Here is a 17,145-nt window from a genome sequence, read left to right as displayed (position 1 = left end):
ATGTGAGCGAAACATGGAAATGACTTCCAGCCCCCTTTGCAAGCAGCTTAATTAAATATTTCCTTAGTGTGCACGCATGGATTTGGGAAGCTCTTGCTGTATATGTAATGGTGTGTGAAACCCCAGGGTGGGCAGGGAGCGGTGGCCCTGCAAAGCCCTTGGTAAGCGTTTGCACCTTGAGCCGCCCGTTCTTGCTTGCAGTTCCCTCGTGCGCTGTCCCCACACCTCCAAAGTAACAAGTCTGCTGGAGGACGAGGGATTTGGGATGCCAGACCTTGCCACTCGAGGATCTCCCTCTCCAGGAAGATTTTCTTTCTGCCACCTTGCATGGTGATGCTGTGTTTTCCCGTGGTTTCCCAGGGGGCAGAGACAGAGAGGTGGCATGTGATTTAGGAGAGCAATCAGGCTTAGCAGGGCTGCCTGCATCCTGCCAGAGCTGTGTGCAGGGCAAGACTCTGCCTTTGGTTAAATATTGGGCCTGATCCTATTCATGCTTGTATCAGTGAGAGCAGGTATGAGCCTTTTAGGGAGAAAGCCAGTGCTGCTGCTTTTTTTTTTTTTTTTTCTCTTTTATTTTTTTTAAAGCCAGGCTGATTATTTTTCTTGCCTTCAAGCTCACACCTCAGCATCTCTCCCCACTCCTCCTCAGGAGGGCAGCTTGAGGGCTGGTGCATTGATGTGGGACTTTGCTGCTGCCCCAGGACAGCGTGATGGGGAGGACACAGCCCCTTCTATCTCTGGATGGGGGGTGCTCTGTGGGATCCCCTGTCCTTCCAAACAGGGATGCCTTGTGGTGCTGGGAGGGCGTGCTTTTGGCACGGGTTAGCAAGGGGACAGGCTTTTGTGGTGCTGCTTGTGTGAATGGTTGCACAAGGAAGGGACTCTGTGTGTTCCCTCCTTCATGGGGCAGAGGCACCATGTCCTTGGCACTTGTTTTCTTTGTGCAGAGGGGTGCGTGGGGTGCCTGGCATCCCCAGTTGCCTGAGCACATTCCCCAGGAGCAGCAGAGAGAGGGGGCACGCATGATCCTGCTGCACAAAGAACCCAGAGGGGAGGCTGAGGAGAGAGACAGAAACGTCTCGGGGTGGAAGGAGGGGGTGGAAGCTCACACACACACGCACGCGCGGCCGTGGGGTGCTGAGGATGAGGGGGACTGAGGGAGGCGGTCACACACAACCTATTGTGAGTGGCTGAAAGGCGCTTCAGTCCCGAAATGTTAATCTGACCCAACCTTTCGCCAGTTATAATTTTCCTCACAATGAGTGTGCATTAATCTGGCTCTTTCTCCCTTGTTCCCCTGTGGTGCAGAGCCCTTGTTCTGCTGCCTCTTGCTAAAATCGCCTTTCAGCGAACCCAAATAAAGCTCCCAAAGTCTGGAGCGCGGCCTCCACCCAGGAGTGGGACGGGCAGGGTCAGCTTGCCAAGTGGAGGAGGGAGCGTAGTCGCTCTGTCTGGGGCACAGACCCTGCGGTGCCAGAAAACCCTTTTCCCCTCATCCTGCTCATGGGGTCCTGTGTGTGCAGGAGTCTCCCCTCCCAACCTGCCAGTGCACAGCCCTCCCCCCATGCACGGAGGGTCCTTCCCATCTAGAAATATAGGATTGCCTACAGATGCTGTCCTGCAGAAGCATCTTGAGAAGTGCCCCAGTGGGATCCTGCCTCACTGTTGCTCTAAAGGTGCCTGCTTTGCTCTCTCTGCAGCTGCCTGTCCTGTGTGAACGGCTCCTTCCCCTGCCACTGGTGCAAGTACCGCCACATCTGCACCCACAACGCTGCCGACTGCTCCTTCCTGGAGGGACGCGTCAAGCTCTCTGAGGTAAGGTGACAGGACCTGGCTCCACCTCTCCTGTCCTGGTCCTTTCTGGCTCCCTGTCCTATGGGGAAGGGTTTAGAAGAGGGAAAACTGCTTTGGAAACCTTTCCCACTGCTTTGCCCATGGGCTGATGCTGCATGGGAAGCAGTGAGGGAGGAGTGGGAAGCGCTGCTGGGACTTCATGCCAGTGGGGAGATGCTGTGTTGGCTGAGGAGCGCTGCTGTGGAGAGGCTGCTTGGGAAGCTGGGTGCAGCCGAGAGCACTTTAGGCTGGATGAAGGGAAAAACAAAGGCAGAGACGCTAAAGAATTTTCCTTTGATGTTTTTGAAGGGAGCAAGCTTGAACTGTCATTGCAGAACAACTTGTTTTCAGAGAGGAGAAGGTTGAAATCAGTGAAACAGACTGTTCCGCTGCATCTCACACCTTCTTCGACTCAAACACTTTGCTAAGAAACGTGTTCTTTTGCAAGAGTTCATCCTGCACAGCATACGTGTCACCCACCTGGAAAACCTGTCACTGGCAGGGTGCTAGCAGGAGGTCCTGGCATCCCCAGCCTGTGGTGGCATCGCTGGCAGCTTGGATTGGAACTGGAAGTCTGGCCAGCAACTGCTGGCTCTATAGTAAATAGTGATTTGGGTCCAGAAGGGAGAGGTGCTTGGATCTCATACTTGGATGTTCCCGAGTCCAGGGCCCCCATGGACTTGCAGAAGATGGTGATGTCCCTGCATGGGACCACGCTGAGCTCTCATCTTGATCGTTACTCCAAGCGTGAAGTTGAGTGAAACTGCCACTCAGCCAAATGTGTTGGGAGAGCTGGAAAAGCCCAATCATCACTCCTGCACAAGGGCAGGTGGGGTTGGTGCTTGCCATATCTGCACGGCAACAGATGAGTGCCAGGAACGAGACTCTGCTTGTCAAGCAGCCCCTCCTGCCTCTACGCTGCTGGCAAGTGTGCAGCTGCCTGTGCTGTGGCCCTGCTGCCAGCGCTCCGTGCCTCTCAGTGATGCAGCGATGGTTTTCCATCATCCCTTCCATCAAATGGCCAAACTCCAGGCTTTGGCACTATTTCTCACCACCCTGGAGGTATCATCCGAGCACAAGGGGGTTGCACTGTGCTCATGGATGCTGGAGCTTGTGATGTATTGGCCAGAATGAGCCCAGCCTGGTGGCCCTACACAAGGGGAGATTCAGTAATGTGAAAAGATGAGAAAAAGCTGTTTTCTCCTGGCTTGTGCCCTGGAGAAATCTAGTGAGGGATTGGCCTATGCCAGGCATCCCGGAAGCCTGCTTTTGAGGTTACACATCCAGCCAGACCTAGTGTTGCTTTTGCAAATATAACACATGGTATTCAGACCACTGGAGCCCAGCGGCTCTTGTCTGCCCATTCCCCTCGCCAAGGGCTCTTCCCCTTTCCCTGCCAGATGAACCCGAAAACATCTGGCTGCACCCATCAGGAGTGTTGACTTTGGGATATGTGCATCTCTCCTATGGGCCAACTGCTTGGGAACTTGTGCCACTCCTGAGCACGAGCAGACTGTCCCCTAGCAGACCTTTTGGCCACACTAGGACCTGGAACAGTGCCTGGCTTGAGGTTTGGAGCATCTGCTTCCACACTGGTGTGGCTGCAGCAGTTCCTAGCGGGGTGGTGAGACACCCTCAGACCAGCCACTGCTGTGGGTTGTGTGTCCAGAGTGAGATGAGACATCCTGTCCCCATCTCTTGCTGTCCCAGTCCCTAGCAGGGTGATGCAGTGGTGGTTAGGGGGCTCTGTGCCAACCTGTGGCACCACTGGTCAAGTTAATGGTAGATGTGCAGCCCCATCCTCTCTGTGGGAGGACATCTAACTGGAAGGGTTATTTTAAGCAGGATTTGGTCTGTCTGTGTTATCTGGAGTGTGGTGGGCACTGGTCAGGCAAGGCAGGGACAGGGATTAACAGGAGTGCTCAGTCTCTGCTGGTTCCCCTGGGTGGTTCACCATGGTCTCCTGGTTGAGAAAGCAGCTGTTTTGTAGGAAAATACAAAGTATGACCTGTGGCACTCTGTCCTGGGCATGCTAGGGATATTTGCCTGGATTTCTGGGGATGATGGGGCAGGAATGGGGCGTGGGTAGGAGTCACCACTCACATAAAAGTGCCTGGGAACGGTGGCAACAAGGAAGGATGTCCTGCCCACCAGCTGCGGTGGCTTTGAAGCCTGCGCTCTGGAGATCGCTCTCCTCTGCAGCTTCCTCCAGGGTGCATGGAAAGAGTGATGAAGCAGCACAGGCTGCTGTTTGCTTTTCCCCATTCATGGTTTGGGGTGATCAGTGATGGATGCTGGAGCCTTCCATCCTAAAAAACTTCTCTCCTGTGACAGTACCTGATGCCTGCTGATGTAGAGCTGCCGTGGAGAGTGAAAAACTCCTGTCTACAGGGGACAAGTGTGTTGGTTCAGTCTGAGCAGGTTCAGCTTGAGTTTGTTCTTAATTCCCCACCACTGGGAATAGCTGAGGACTTTGTGAGGGACCCCAAAGGGATCCAGTGCCAAACTGCCTTGATCCCCATCTCTGCTGATAGTACTTGCAGCCTTCCAACTGGGAGCTGCTGGAGAAACCCAAACTGCCGCATTTGCAGCATGACTCTAAAGCTCTTGCCTATCCATCCAAACCTGGGGACCCTTGTCTTGTACTTACCCAGCTAGAAAAATGACTTTCATAAGAGAAAATCAAAAATGTACGATGTTTGGGAATGTGTGTGTGTCAGGGTCTTGCTTTTCTGCTAGCTCCCCGCTCATGGGAGCTGGGGCAGCTGTTTTTGGCAGGAGGGGGAGCTCTGTGGGTTGTGCAGAGCATTCCCAAGAGATGCAAGTGCTGGGCAGTGCCTTGGTGAGTTTTGTCAGTGGTTGGAATTGCTCATAGGGGAAATGAGTTGTCCCAGTGCCCCCACCCCTCCGGGCACCCCGGGCGCCCACCAGCACCAGGTGCTTCCTGTTTGGGCACAGGCTGACATTTTTGCTGGATGAGACACTTGTGCTGGCAGATGCTGAGCATGTGACGTCGCAGGGGAACTCTGCTCAAGCCCGGAGTCAGCAAAATGAGCCTGCCTGCACTGGGAGGGCGATGCACGGGCTCGCCCTGCTCCATGTGCACCAGTCTTGTGAGCATCTTTGGTGAGCCCAGCTGGGGTGCCGTGGACTTACCCACTGCCTCAGCGGGGCTGGCAGCAATAACGATGAAAAAATGAGGAGTAGGAGATGTTGGAGAGTGAGCTGGGAGCTAATCCTTGCTGAGTGTGTGCGTGCCCTAGGGAGAAGGTGTGTGTGGGGTCCCCCGGCAATACCAAGGGGGATCAAGCAGGCAGGAGCTTCTCCCTCCGACAGCACTTCTAAGCCAGGAACTGATGAGGAGCATCTGTCTTGCAGCGGTGAGGACCACACATTATAAATGGCAGTGAATATGCAGGTTCTACCCACCCTGAGCCCCGAGCTGACTCTGAAAGAGAGAGCAGCTTCAGCCCAGCTTTGCAGAGGGGCAGCCAAGATGCACAGTAGGGAGGTGGCAAAGCAGTGCCAAGGATTCCCAGACTGACCCAGCCCTGTCACTATCTCTAGGTTGGCATTGACAACTGTTCCTCTCTGCTTTCATTTTGTTTAGCGCATTTTGGAGATAAATATATTCTTCCTCTAAAAATTGTGTTTTTGGGGAATACAGGCTTGCAAAGAACAGGAAACTTAAAGTAAAATGAGTTGGGGTTTTCTGTCAAAATTTGTTAAATGAAACAATTTCTTTTTGCATTTTTCTGCATCGTTTGAGAGTTAGATTAATCCTACTGGCTGAGATAAAGCCCAGTGCTGTGCAGGGTCCAGGCCAGCTCGCTGCAGGGCGGCAGGAGGCAGCTGGGCAGCCTTGGCCACATGTGGCTGCTGATAGCCTTGGGGTGAGAGCTGCCCCTGGAGCCTCTACTGTGGCTGTCAGCAGCCTTGTGAGAGCAGCGGGGCAACTGCGTCCACCCTTGGTGCTACTGCTGTCTTTTTTGGTTTTGGAGCAGCTCATTTCAGCACACATTATTCCCTCTTGCCGTTATTTAAAGCTGATGCTTCCAGGAGTTGCTGCCGTAGGTGTGAGACCTCTGCCAGGCTCAGCAAGGCCAGCATGGGATTACATCAGGCTGTTGTTGCCGAAGTGGCACCCACCGGAGCCACGAAGCTGTTTTGCTGCCTGAGCTCATTTATTTTTGCTCCCTTCTGCTCTCCTGGGCTTTGCACACGAGGCTCATCAGCTCCCCTGAAGCAGCTGAGAGCCAGTGGCTATTAAAAGTTGAGTGCTTTGCCTTCCTGACAATGCCTTCCTTGGGGAGCATGAGGGACTGATGTGATGGGGCTGAACCCCCTGCTCTTGCCTTCCCAGCTTGAACTCACCAGCATCCCCCTTGCTAGAGGTGCTGTCCCGTGGGCAGCCTGCAGCCAGGCTGGTTGAGGTGATGCTGCTTTGAGCTGGCCATGGATAGAAGCAGCAGCAGTGAAATTCACTGCAGAGCATGTTCTCTTCAACACTGCAGAAGAATGTTGCAGTGTCAAAGAGGCAAAAAACTTTTCTGCCCACTTGAGAAGGAAGGGGCATGAAAGCTGTAAGGAAAACAGGAGGGCTGACAGAACAGGGTAGCCTGACGATATACAGCCCACATCTTCTCCCCACCTTCTGTCTGGATCAGCCTGAGCTGTGCAGAACACCCCACGGCTCTGACACCAGATTCCTCTGCTTTCCTTTGCTGTCTTCAGGGCTTTGGTCAGAGCTGCCATGAGCTGATAGTTTGGAGCTGGCTGCACATAAGGATTTACTCAAGTGTGTGCTCGGGCTGGTATTTTCACAGCGTGTTGCTCAGCCTGCCAGCCAAGGAGGGTTGTGGGGATGCTGGGGGAGGCTGTGTGATGTTCTCCTCTCATCAGCTTTTGGTTGTTCCTCTTGCAGGACTGCCCCCAGATCCTACCCTCCACCCAGATCTACATCCCTGTGGGTGTGGTGAAACCCATCACCCTGACCGCCAAGAACCTGCCCCAGCCACAGTCCGGCCAGCGCAATTACGAGTGCATCTTCCACATCCCTGGCAGCACCACCCGCGTCACCGCACTGCGCTTCAACAGCACCAGCATCCAGTGCCAGAACACCTCGGTGAGTGCATGGCTTGCCTTGGCGCAGGCTTTGTTTCTGGGCTGCTCATTTCTGTCCTGCCCTTGGACCTTCCTGGCTCCTTGCAGTTGGGTTTGCTCTTCCATGGGCAGGTAACAAGGGTTTAGGGTGTGAGGTGGGCTCCCTAGATGCATGGAGTGGCTGCTGCTCAGGGTCGTTCCAGATAGGATCAATGCCAGAGCCACCCCAGGGGAGCCACCAGGCTTTAGGAGCACTTCCAAGGAAATTGGCTTTGGAAAGCTGAAGAAAGTTTCCTGGGGCCAGAGCCAGCTGGCCCGGACGTGCCAGAGCCTTGCCTTCCTCTTCTCTCTGCCTGCTCTTGCTTCCCCCCTGACAGCAAGACATCCCACTTCACAGACAGGATTGAGCTAACACCTTCTCTGTGTCCCACTGCACACACGCTCCCTCGTGTGCAGCCATCCCTGCCAGCCCCACGAGCACTTTCCCTCCTCCCCTGCAGTCCCGTCCATCCCCAGCTCTGACTGGCAGCCACCTCATCCCCTTGCCTGCCTGCTCTCCATCCCAGCCCTGCTGCTGCATCACTCCCTGCCTCTCTCTCTCTGTGCTCCCTGCAGCTCTGTCACTTAAGCTCTCTCCTGCAGGCAGCTCTGCCTGATCTCCCCTCTCTGGTTGCCTTGTCCTTAAGTGAGAAGGTGTTTTGCGGCCCCTTGGTGAGCTGTGTGTGTGCCCCTTGCTGTGCAGCAATCCTGTGCAGGGATCACCGAGCCCACAAACAAACCCACCCGGGGTGTTAATAGCCCCCCCGGGAGCCACCGTTGCTCAGTTCCTCAGCTGCCCCGCTGGGCTCTGCGCTGGCCTGCCTGTCCCTGCATGGAGCTCACCCCTCCTTTCCTCCCTCCCGTTTAATCCTTTTAAAATTTGTTTTCTGTCACTCACACTGTGATAGCTCATTTGCAGCCTAACACCAGCACTGATCCCTGCTCCCTTGTCCTTTGGTGGTGCGAGTGACATTTAGAGGCTGTTGAAGATGAGCCCTGGCTCCCTCTCTCCTCCCGGTGCTTGCGGGGCTGCGGGGCCTTTGGGCAGGAGGAGCATCCCCGGTCGCTGCCTTTGGCAGCAGTGCCAGGAGGGGGCTGCTGTGCTGCTAGGGCTCTTTCTTGGTGACATGCAGCTTGTGAGGAGCTGGAACACTCTCTGTGTTGAGCTGCTGGCTGGAAATGTTGTCGATGAGTGTGTGCTTGGCCTGGAGGTGATTGCAGGCAGCAGCACAAAGTGCAAGCTCTGGGGAGGTGCAGGACGAAAGTGGTGTCTGCAGGGCTCTGCTGAAAGAAGACGTTAGTGTGGTGGTTTAGCAAAGATTTGTCGTCTTGCTGCTGCACTTGGGGAAGAGAAGCCATCAGGCTCAGCACTGCTCAGCAGAGTTGGCTTGGCTGCTGGTCCCTGGTGTTGGTTGTGACTCTCATCAGGACTTGACCACATGGATCTGTCCCTGGACTCAGTCTCGCCTGTTGCCTGCATGGCTCGGTGTTGGTGCTTCAAGGGGAATGCGATTAATGTGTGTATGAAAAGATGACACTCTAGAAGGAAGAAGAGAGTTTTGTTGTGAAAGAAGCTGTCTTGCTTTCAGGATCTGCTTGCCTGCTCTAACATTTGAGGGCATTTAGTCAGACTGCTTTATGGTATGGAGGATTCAGATTCACACTTCAGTGATTCTTGTCTCCTCGCTGACTGTTTTGCAGTCTATATGACTGGTTGATAACGCTTCAGGATCCCATGCTGTCACCCACCCATGACCTACTGGTGTTTTCCATTGCAATTCATCCTTTGGGTTAGGATTATGGCTCTTGCCTGCTGTGGAGGCCACAGGGGTGTGGAGAAATAGGGAAAGGATGACATCCTCCTAGCCAGCAAGTGAGGAATGGATGTCCTCTCCTCCGGAAGGCATTTAAGCGCACTTTGTTTCCAGGGGTTCAATGGGAACCAAACAAGAGGTTAATTACTCTGTGGTATTAGAAATGCTTTTCTGAATTGTGGGTGAATGGAAGGGATAATAAGTCAAGCCAGCTTAAAACTCTTTGTCTTTTGTTTAGTTTTAGTGCTTGTCAAACTCCAGTGACTGGTTAGCACTTAGGAGAAGGGACATCTTGGTTAAATATTCAACAGTCCATTCATTAAGGTTTGAGTGTCTGCTATAAACATCGTTTGAGACACCCAATAGATCTTCAGCAAACTCAAGGGAGACCGGACTTGGTGATGCCCATGCATCCCAGGACAAAAACCAAGCAGAAAAAAATCCCTCCTGACTTTCATCTCTTTCTGCTCTTCAAAAGGAAAGTAATGCTAAAGGTTTTCCACACGCATTGTAAAGAAGCAAGAGGGAAAGACAAGCCTAACAAAGAAAACTAAATTCTTTGCCAGTAAACTGTTTTTTTGTTAATTGGTTACTTTCAATCTTCTGGAGGCAGACATTTCCAGGCTTGCTTCTTGCAGTAGAGGATGGAGAAACGGTCACCTGTCTCACTGTGTGCAGGTATTGCCACTGAGTTTCATTTTCCAAACGTCCCTGCCTTTGCCTGTTCTTTCCAATCTGCCATCCCTCAGTGGAGCTCGTCTTTCTAATTGCTGCAAAAAATAAACAATTTTGCCTTTGGAAAGTACCGCAGTCCTGAATTTGCACTACTGCTTGGGCTTGATTGATTTAGTTTTGCCCTTGGCAAAATGGTTACAGGTGTTTGATGCTGCCAGGGGTTTGGCTTTTTCTCTCCAGAATATTCCTCTTAAGTGTGAAATAGCCCCAGAGCTGCTCTTTCCCTTTAAATGTGAAAATAGGAAGAACTCTTGATCTTCCTTCCCTGAGCATTTGAGTTTGTTATCTCAGCACTTTAAATTAATCCTCATGCCTCAATTGTTTCCCTTTCTATTTAACCAAAGCGCTGTGTAGGGAGGAGCAGCTGTTTTACTTCCCTGACTTTCTTTTCATAGAATCTTAGAATCACCAGATTGGAAGAGACCCACTGGATCATCGAGTCCAACCATTCCTATCAAAGTCCAATTGGCTCCTTCCTTCCTGATGCGCCTGGCACGGGCGGCCCACCCTGCTCACCTCTTTTGGCAGTGGCTCTGGAGTTCATTGGCTTCAGGGCAGGTTGTTCACCCAGGAGTGGCTTATTCCCATGACACAGTGATGTGGGTGCAGGCTGGCAAGGGAGGCACACACGTGGTACCCGGTGCAGATGCTGGGATGCTCAGCCCCAAGCGTGGATGCTGAGAAGGCAGGCAAGACCTGGTAGATATAAGTTTTCTGGGTATTTTCTTATTGCGGTGGAGCCTGAGTGTTGCTCTGACATGTTCCCAAGGTCCCGGGTTCTCACTTACACCCTGCCAGATTCTGGGCTGGAGGAACCCAGGCGAAGAAGCTTGTGTGTGATAAGGGAGGAAAGGAGAAGATTTATGTGAAAAGAGCAAAAGGAGATCCAGAATCAGAGGCCAAGCGTTACTGTCAAGTTGTGCTGTTGTGTGGATGATGGTATTTTACTAGGCCTAGTGTGTATTTATAGAGGAAAATAAATCATACACACACGCCCTGTTCTGAGCGCCGCACACCTCCGGTGTACGTATCTCTAATTAACCAGCTATGGAGAGGGAAACAGGATTGGAGCCCGCAACCTCAGCACCATTTGCCAATAAGCCGTGCTCTCCATCCTAGTGGTGCCTACATTTATCTTTCCTGCAGCAGTGTTTAAAGTGAAAAGGGAGTATCAGGAGAGTTTGATAGGATCCAATTAAATTCCAGCAGATAAAATAATGATGAATTGCAGTTGAGCCCTGGCGAGACGCGATGTACATTACTGCCGTCCCCATAGTGCGGGGAAGGAGTTGAGGTCATCAACTACAGAAAAATAGGACACAGCTGCAGCCCAAGCGCTCCTCCAGAAATTCAGCCCAGGGGGTGGTACATGTGGGAGGGAGGGGGATTGCAAGGGAAATTTGGATGTGTGGGTTTGCTCGGAGACGGCAGAGGAGCTTCCTCTCCACTGCCTTCCTTGGGGCTGGGTTGTGCAGATTGTGGCTGGAGTTTGATGGGTGCTTTGTGGCAAGGGGGGTAGCCTTGCCTCAGCTGGGCTGGGAAGGGCTAGTGCCTTGGCCTGTTGGCATGGGGCTTGCAGGAGCATCCTAAAGTGCCTCCAGATTTTGAGTGCCCCCTCACTGCTTGTGGCTCTGTCCCATGGGAGTGCGGTTCCCCGAAGGCAGCTTCTCGGAGTGCTGAATCCCTCATCCCCAGGAGAGCTGGGCGACTCTCAGTGCCCATTGCTGCTAGCTGGTGGATGAGCTGTAGGCTTGCTAGAACCAAATGTGAGACCTTACGAGGAGGTGGCACCCATAGCTGGTAGGCATCCCGCACATAGGGATGAGGTGAATGTAAGAAGTTGAGATGTGAGGTGTTGGCTGTTACTTGGGAAGATGTAAGATGACTGAGATAAATTTTGGGTGAAGAGTCTCAAGAAATGCTTAGCAAGGAGTTCTCTTGTCTGAACTATGTCGCTACAGAAGGAGACCTTGCTGGGAATAGCTACATCCAGGTTTGCGGGGCTGGCCCATCCTCTGTCAGCCCTTCCACACTGGTGTTTTAGGCTCTTCCAGAGAGGGATGGAAAGGCTGGCCGGGTTAGGTAAGGAGCCAAACAGCTCACTTCTCTCTTCCTGACTCACCCAAGGACATCTTTTCTCCCACCCCCTTCTGTGGACCATGCTGTGTGACGATGCTTCTTTTTTGGGCACTGTTGGTTTGCTCTCAGGGCTGTCTCTCATTTTTTTTTCTCCCAGAGCAAATGTCCTTTTCCCATAACTCAGCCTCGTGGCAGTTGCCGTTCCACATCCTCCTTCAGCACAGCTGAGTATGTCCTGGATGCCTCTGTAGAGCGGAAGGTGGTTTGATAGCAGGACTTGCCCGGGTAGGAGCTTGCCCCCTGCTCACACCTACCCTGGCCTCCCCTCCCATGGCTCATCCCAGACTGCTGCCAGCCACAGCCATTGATTAACTGGGAAGTTAATAACAGTTAAGCATTTAATGGATGTTTAGCACTGTGTTAGCTAGAAGCAGGGAGGAGCTGGCATGATGGGACTTACTGGCTGCCCGTGGGCTCTTGCCTGGATCCTGTGTAAGCACATTCCCCCAGCTTGATCTGTAATGGTTGTGGGGCCTTCAGGGCTGGAACAGGGCTGCTGTTTTGCTCAGCCACCCCAGCCAGGCTGCCGCTGCCCCCGTGGCTGGGCTTGTGGGTGGAGAGAGCACCTTCCTTCCCACATTATGGTAAGAGCAGCTGTGGGGAGGCCTTTTGAGAGTGTCCTTCAAAGTAAGAGGTGCTTTGGAAATTAGAGAGAGTGGATCTTGGCATCCCAGAAGGGATGCTACAGGGACCAGTAGCAGCATCCAAGCCGTGGGTCTGCTGCCTGACTCTACAGGGTAGGCGAGATGCTTCCAGTGAAAATGCAGACACTGAGGACACATTTGTCATTGATATCCGAGTTCCCTTGGTGATCCCACAACGTGAACACTAGCCAGGGCCATGACTCCTGTTCCTGCCTGCTGCTTCCCTCAGCACAGTCCTGCGCTCACGGCTGCTCCACTGCTCCCCGCCATCCACTCCAGCTCCACGCTGTTGCAAATTCAGCATCCTCAGCGCCGTGTCCTTTCCTAGAAGGCACCTTGTCTTGTGCCCTGTTGCTGTCTTGGGACTGGTACATGAGGAGTTAATGTTCTCCCTCCCTCTCCCCCATTCTTCTTCCTCTAACCCACCTTCCAGAAGAACTAATTTCTAAAAGCAGCCGGGGCAGAGATGCAAATAAGTGTTTTGGACAGCTGCAGGCTGGATGCCTTCCCGAGATGCCAGGGCCCCAAATGAGACATGTCAGAGTACAAATTGAAAATGCCAATTTCACTTACGCTGCCACGTGGCTCGTCACAGCTAAATTCTGATCCGGCGCTGCTGCTGCCGCCCTTCTCAACACATGCTCCCTCTTGCTGCCAGGGCATGGTCTCCACTTGCTGCTGTGGATCTAGCTGGCTCCTCATCATGGTCCTGTAGGATATGTCCTTGGGTGGGCACAGGACAGAGGTAGCTGTGCAGATCTGGACTTCCAGCCTGATTCTGGCTCTGTCTTCCCAGGCCTGGTGATGGGGATGTTGCTGAGAGGCTCTGGTTGTAGATGGTCTGTGGTGAAGATGTGGCTGAAGGTCCTCTGAGCGAACACCATGAGAGCTGTTGTGACTGAGAGGCTGCGTGGGAGGTGAATCAGGCTCCTCCTGGAGTGAGGAGATGGTGGCGGAGCTGTTGGGCGCTCAAGAAGGAGTTGACTTTGCAGTTGAATGTTTCATTTCTTACAGCTGCTTGATCAGAGGCAGCCTTCCTCCCCTGCATTTGGGTGGGATGGCCCTAGGTGTAGGACCACTAGCCAGAAGCTGTGGAGGTGTAACCCAGGGCCAGATTTAGCCTCTCATTTGCACCCTGTGGGATTGAAAAATTGAGTGAGGGGTGCCTTTCCTCCCACATGACACTATAGCTGTGTCTCTTATCGGGTATGTGCCCCATTTTGGTGCTGTGTCTGATGCTGGACTGTGCCTGGTGATGCTGGGAGAGACGATGTGAGAGACTCGGTGTGGAAGGGACCAGTTTTGATGGTGAGGCCAGAAGGACCCAAGCGTCTCTTGCTTCCCTCAGCCACCTGGGCACATTGCTGTCCTTTGTGCCTCATGTTCGTGCCTCCTGTGGAGGCAGTTGAGCAGAGCCGACCCCTCTAGAGTGATGCCTGGTGCTGGCAAGGACAAATGTGCAGTGGGGCAGCAGCTGAAGCAGTGCAGGAGGAGGTGCTGAGGCCACCTACTCCAGGTACAGCAACAGGGCTGCGAAAGGTGATGCTCAGGCTGGCTGGAGGTGGTGGCAGGGCTGTGTTCAGCCCGCATCCGGGTGAGCCGCTGCCGGTGCATCCGCTGCTCCCTAACAAACTCCAGCAACCCATGAATCATTCATTTAATCTCTCCTGACACGCCTGTCATTTTCTCGGGCGAGAAGCGGGGAATCTCTTGCCGAAGGAGGTCATTAGCTGTCAGGGATGGTTCCGACTGCCTTCCTGCCTCCGTATCGATTAAACCTCTCTGCCTGCGTGCAGGAGCTGTGCAGGGAATATTGATGGGGCTGCTGGGACTGGGGCTTGGATGTCAAGGCAGGGAAGAATGGTTTGGGTGGGGAGGAGGCACTGGCTTGGCTGGAAGGAGCAATGGACGTGGGTACTTCTGTACAGCAGCAGGTGCTGGGGCCTGAGTTTGGGGTCCCCTGGAGCTGGGGGCCAGGATCCCCTGGTGTCATCTCCCTGCACGGGAGCTTGGGGCATCAGGGTGGTTATTCTGATACTGGAGCAGCTGATGCCCAGGTGCACCACAGGGCTCGGAGTTGGGAGGGCTAGGGGTGTGGTGCGGAGGTGACGTGGGGAGGGATGTTCTCCCAAGACCTTCCTGAGGGCACCAGGCTGGCTCTTGGCTCTGTCCCGCCCCAGACTGCATGGCCATGGCTTTGTGGCATTGTGTTATGGGTGATGGGGCTGGAGAGGACCACAGGGGACATTCTCCCACTGGGCATCAGGGGCAGCTCTACCAAATCCACTCCTGCCATGTGCCCAGCCTGTCCTCCTTAAGCTTCACTAGTGACAAGTGTGATCTCAGACATCTAACTGAACATCCCTTGAGCAGGGATGACACATGGGAAGGCTTGGGTGCCTGATGGGGAGAGGTACGCATGTGCTGTGCTGCAGAGACACCATCTGTTTCCTCCTCTCTCAGCAGCAACAACTTCAGGCCTTTGGATTAATGGATTTTGGGTCTATTTAGAAATTCTCTTTTTTGCTTTTGTCTTTTTTTAGCAGTCCAGCATACTGGTTTGCATGTGCTATATCCGATGCTTTGATGAGTGGCTGTTGGATCCGTCTGTTCTGCCCAGCAAGTCTGAACTAGACCCCCATCCCTCTCCTCTGGGTTGATGGCAGACATCCACATGACTGGGTTGTACGCCTCTCCATGCCCCTCAGTGGGGTGTTTCACCTCACTGATTAATGAGCTCTACCTCCTTCTGTCCCCTCCTGCAGTATTTCTACGAAGGGAATGACATCAGCGACCTGCCGGTCAACTTGTCTGTGGTCTGGAATGGGAACTTCGTCATTGACAACCCCCAGAACATCCAGGGTGAGTGAGGGATCAGACAGGGGTAGGAAAGCAGCCTGATGCCCCTCCCGGGGTCAAGTCAACGCCTCTCCCTGGCCCTGACCGCCGTTTGCAAGGTGCCTTGAGGTGGGAGTGGTGATCCAGCTGCATCATTCAGCCGGGTTTCTAAACAAGAGGCTTTTTTCTCAGCTTTGGGAGGGAGCCCAAAGCTGTGTGTTGGCATTTGAGTCTGGGGTGCTGGTGCCTCTCCTGCCCATGGGATTTTGCTGGTGGCATGTGTGCAGTATTGGGGGCGAGAACATGTGCCCTTCTCCCCAAAACCCTTTACCCACAGGCTGGGGTGGGGCACGCTGACCCCCTTGCTCCTCTTGCCATTGCAGCCCATCTGTACAAGTGTTCAGCCCTGCGGGAGAGCTGCGGTTTGTGCCTCAAGGCTGACCCACGCTTCGAGTGCGGCTGGTGCGTGTTGGAGAGGCGCTGCTCACTGCGGCAGCACTGCCTGGCCTATGAGAGCAGCTGGATGCATGCCAGCAGCGGAAACAGCCGCTGCACCGAACCCAAGATCACCAAGGTACATGGGGACGGATGGGCGGTGATGCCCTGTGCTGGGGGACTGAGTTGGAAGATGGAGATGGAGGATGGGTCTATCCAGTGGCTCCTCACAGCAGCCAAATCTACTTGATGTTTAGGACTGAGCATCACTTGCCTCCACTTTAATTTCCAAGGCTAAAACCCTTTCTCCACCACCCCTATGCACTGGGCTTTCTGGCCTGTCTCCGAGTTTCCCACCACTCCTGTGCACGGCTAAAGGATCCTGGTAAAGCCGTGGCTCTAGGTTGCTCTTCCTCTTGTCGCTGTGCACACCGGTAGTTCATCATCCTCCTTCCCTGACAGCTTTTATGACCTTCATTTAATACGACTACGTATATTAATGTTCACGTGCCTGTTGGGCCAGGCTCCAAGCCCACAAGGAGGGACCAGTGGATATTTAGGCTGGATGCCTTCTGTTTACGTGCAGCTGGCTGGCGCTTGCTGGTGTTAATTACTGGATTCTTAGCACAGGATCTGATCTCTTTGGCTTTCAGTGTCTTATCTGATGAAAGCTGGAAATGAGAGTCATGCCTTCTCCAGCACTGCCTGCCTCTCACAGGGTAGCAGTGCTGCAGTGTGCCGGGTGGCAGCCACGCGGGGAGAGAGAGGTGTCCTCTCCCTGGCCATGTCCCTGCCTGCAGAGAGTCTGGCTTGGTGTAGTGCTGGCAGGAGAAGGGATCCATTCCCTGGGGAACGTGGGTTGAGCCCCAAAGCCTGAATTCCTACGAAGATGTCCACCGCTATGTGTGGGGAGGCAGGGATTCCCCTCCCCTATGGCTTCACACGATGTTTGGGCTGAATTTCCCAAAGTTGGATTTGTAGGGGTGCTGAGGGCAGAGGTCATGGTGGCCAGGTCACACTGGAGGTGGCCCAGGGTGGCCTCACTGTAGGCTGTGCCTTGTCTTCTTGTGCTCGAGTGGCCAGGGCTGCAGACATCCACACACGCACTGCTCACAGCAGCTCCCAGTGGCTGATGGTGTCCAGCCTTGGTAGCAGCTCTCCCGCCCTGAGTCATTGTACAATTTTACAGTAATTGCTGGTGCAGTGAAAATGGGTCTGTTAGCAGATGGGCTTGACCTCGGTGCTGCTCTCCATTTGTGCCCTGGGAACTGGCACTCAGTGTAGATGCGTGTCGCTGTTAGTGTGATGCTCCTCCAGTAACCTACCTGTTGCCTGCTGCTTCCCACAATTCCTGTCCCATACCCTGGGCCGAGGGCAAGCTTGGAAATGGTCTAGAGAACACCTTGTTGCAGAGGGGGTAGCGTGGGGTGCTGGGAAAAAAAGAGGAGTCTCCTACAATGATTTTGGGAGGACCTGGAGCCTCCAGCCAGCCAGGCGCAGGCATCTTCATGGGTGATGGGACTGTGCTGTGACATAACCATGAGTGAAGAATCACCTGCCCATCG

The 17,145-nt window shown here is 53.7% G+C and overlaps 1 protein-coding gene across 2 annotated transcripts in view; it reads left to right on the top strand.

Annotated features, from left to right (window-relative positions):
* PLXNA1 (plexin A1) overlaps positions 1-17,145 on the top strand; it is a 120,667-nt gene that overhangs the window by 64,909 nt on the left and 38,613 nt on the right. For both annotated transcript variants that reach the window (XM_069865939.1, XM_069865938.1), the window contains exons 9-12: positions 1,701-1,815; positions 6,758-6,958; positions 15,073-15,169; positions 15,529-15,719. In XM_069865939.1, the coding sequence (XP_069722040.1) occupies positions 1,701-1,815; positions 6,758-6,958; positions 15,073-15,169; positions 15,529-15,719 (604 nt within the window). The remainder of the gene's footprint in view (positions 1-1,700; positions 1,816-6,757; positions 6,959-15,072; positions 15,170-15,528; positions 15,720-17,145) is intronic.

This window comes from Phaenicophaeus curvirostris, chromosome 11 (genome assembly GCF_032191515.1).
Source record: "Phaenicophaeus curvirostris isolate KB17595 chromosome 11, BPBGC_Pcur_1.0, whole genome shotgun sequence".
Lineage (NCBI taxonomy): Eukaryota > Metazoa > Chordata > Aves > Cuculiformes > Cuculidae > Phaenicophaeus > Phaenicophaeus curvirostris.
This window is presented reverse-complemented; position numbering and strand designations above follow the sequence as displayed.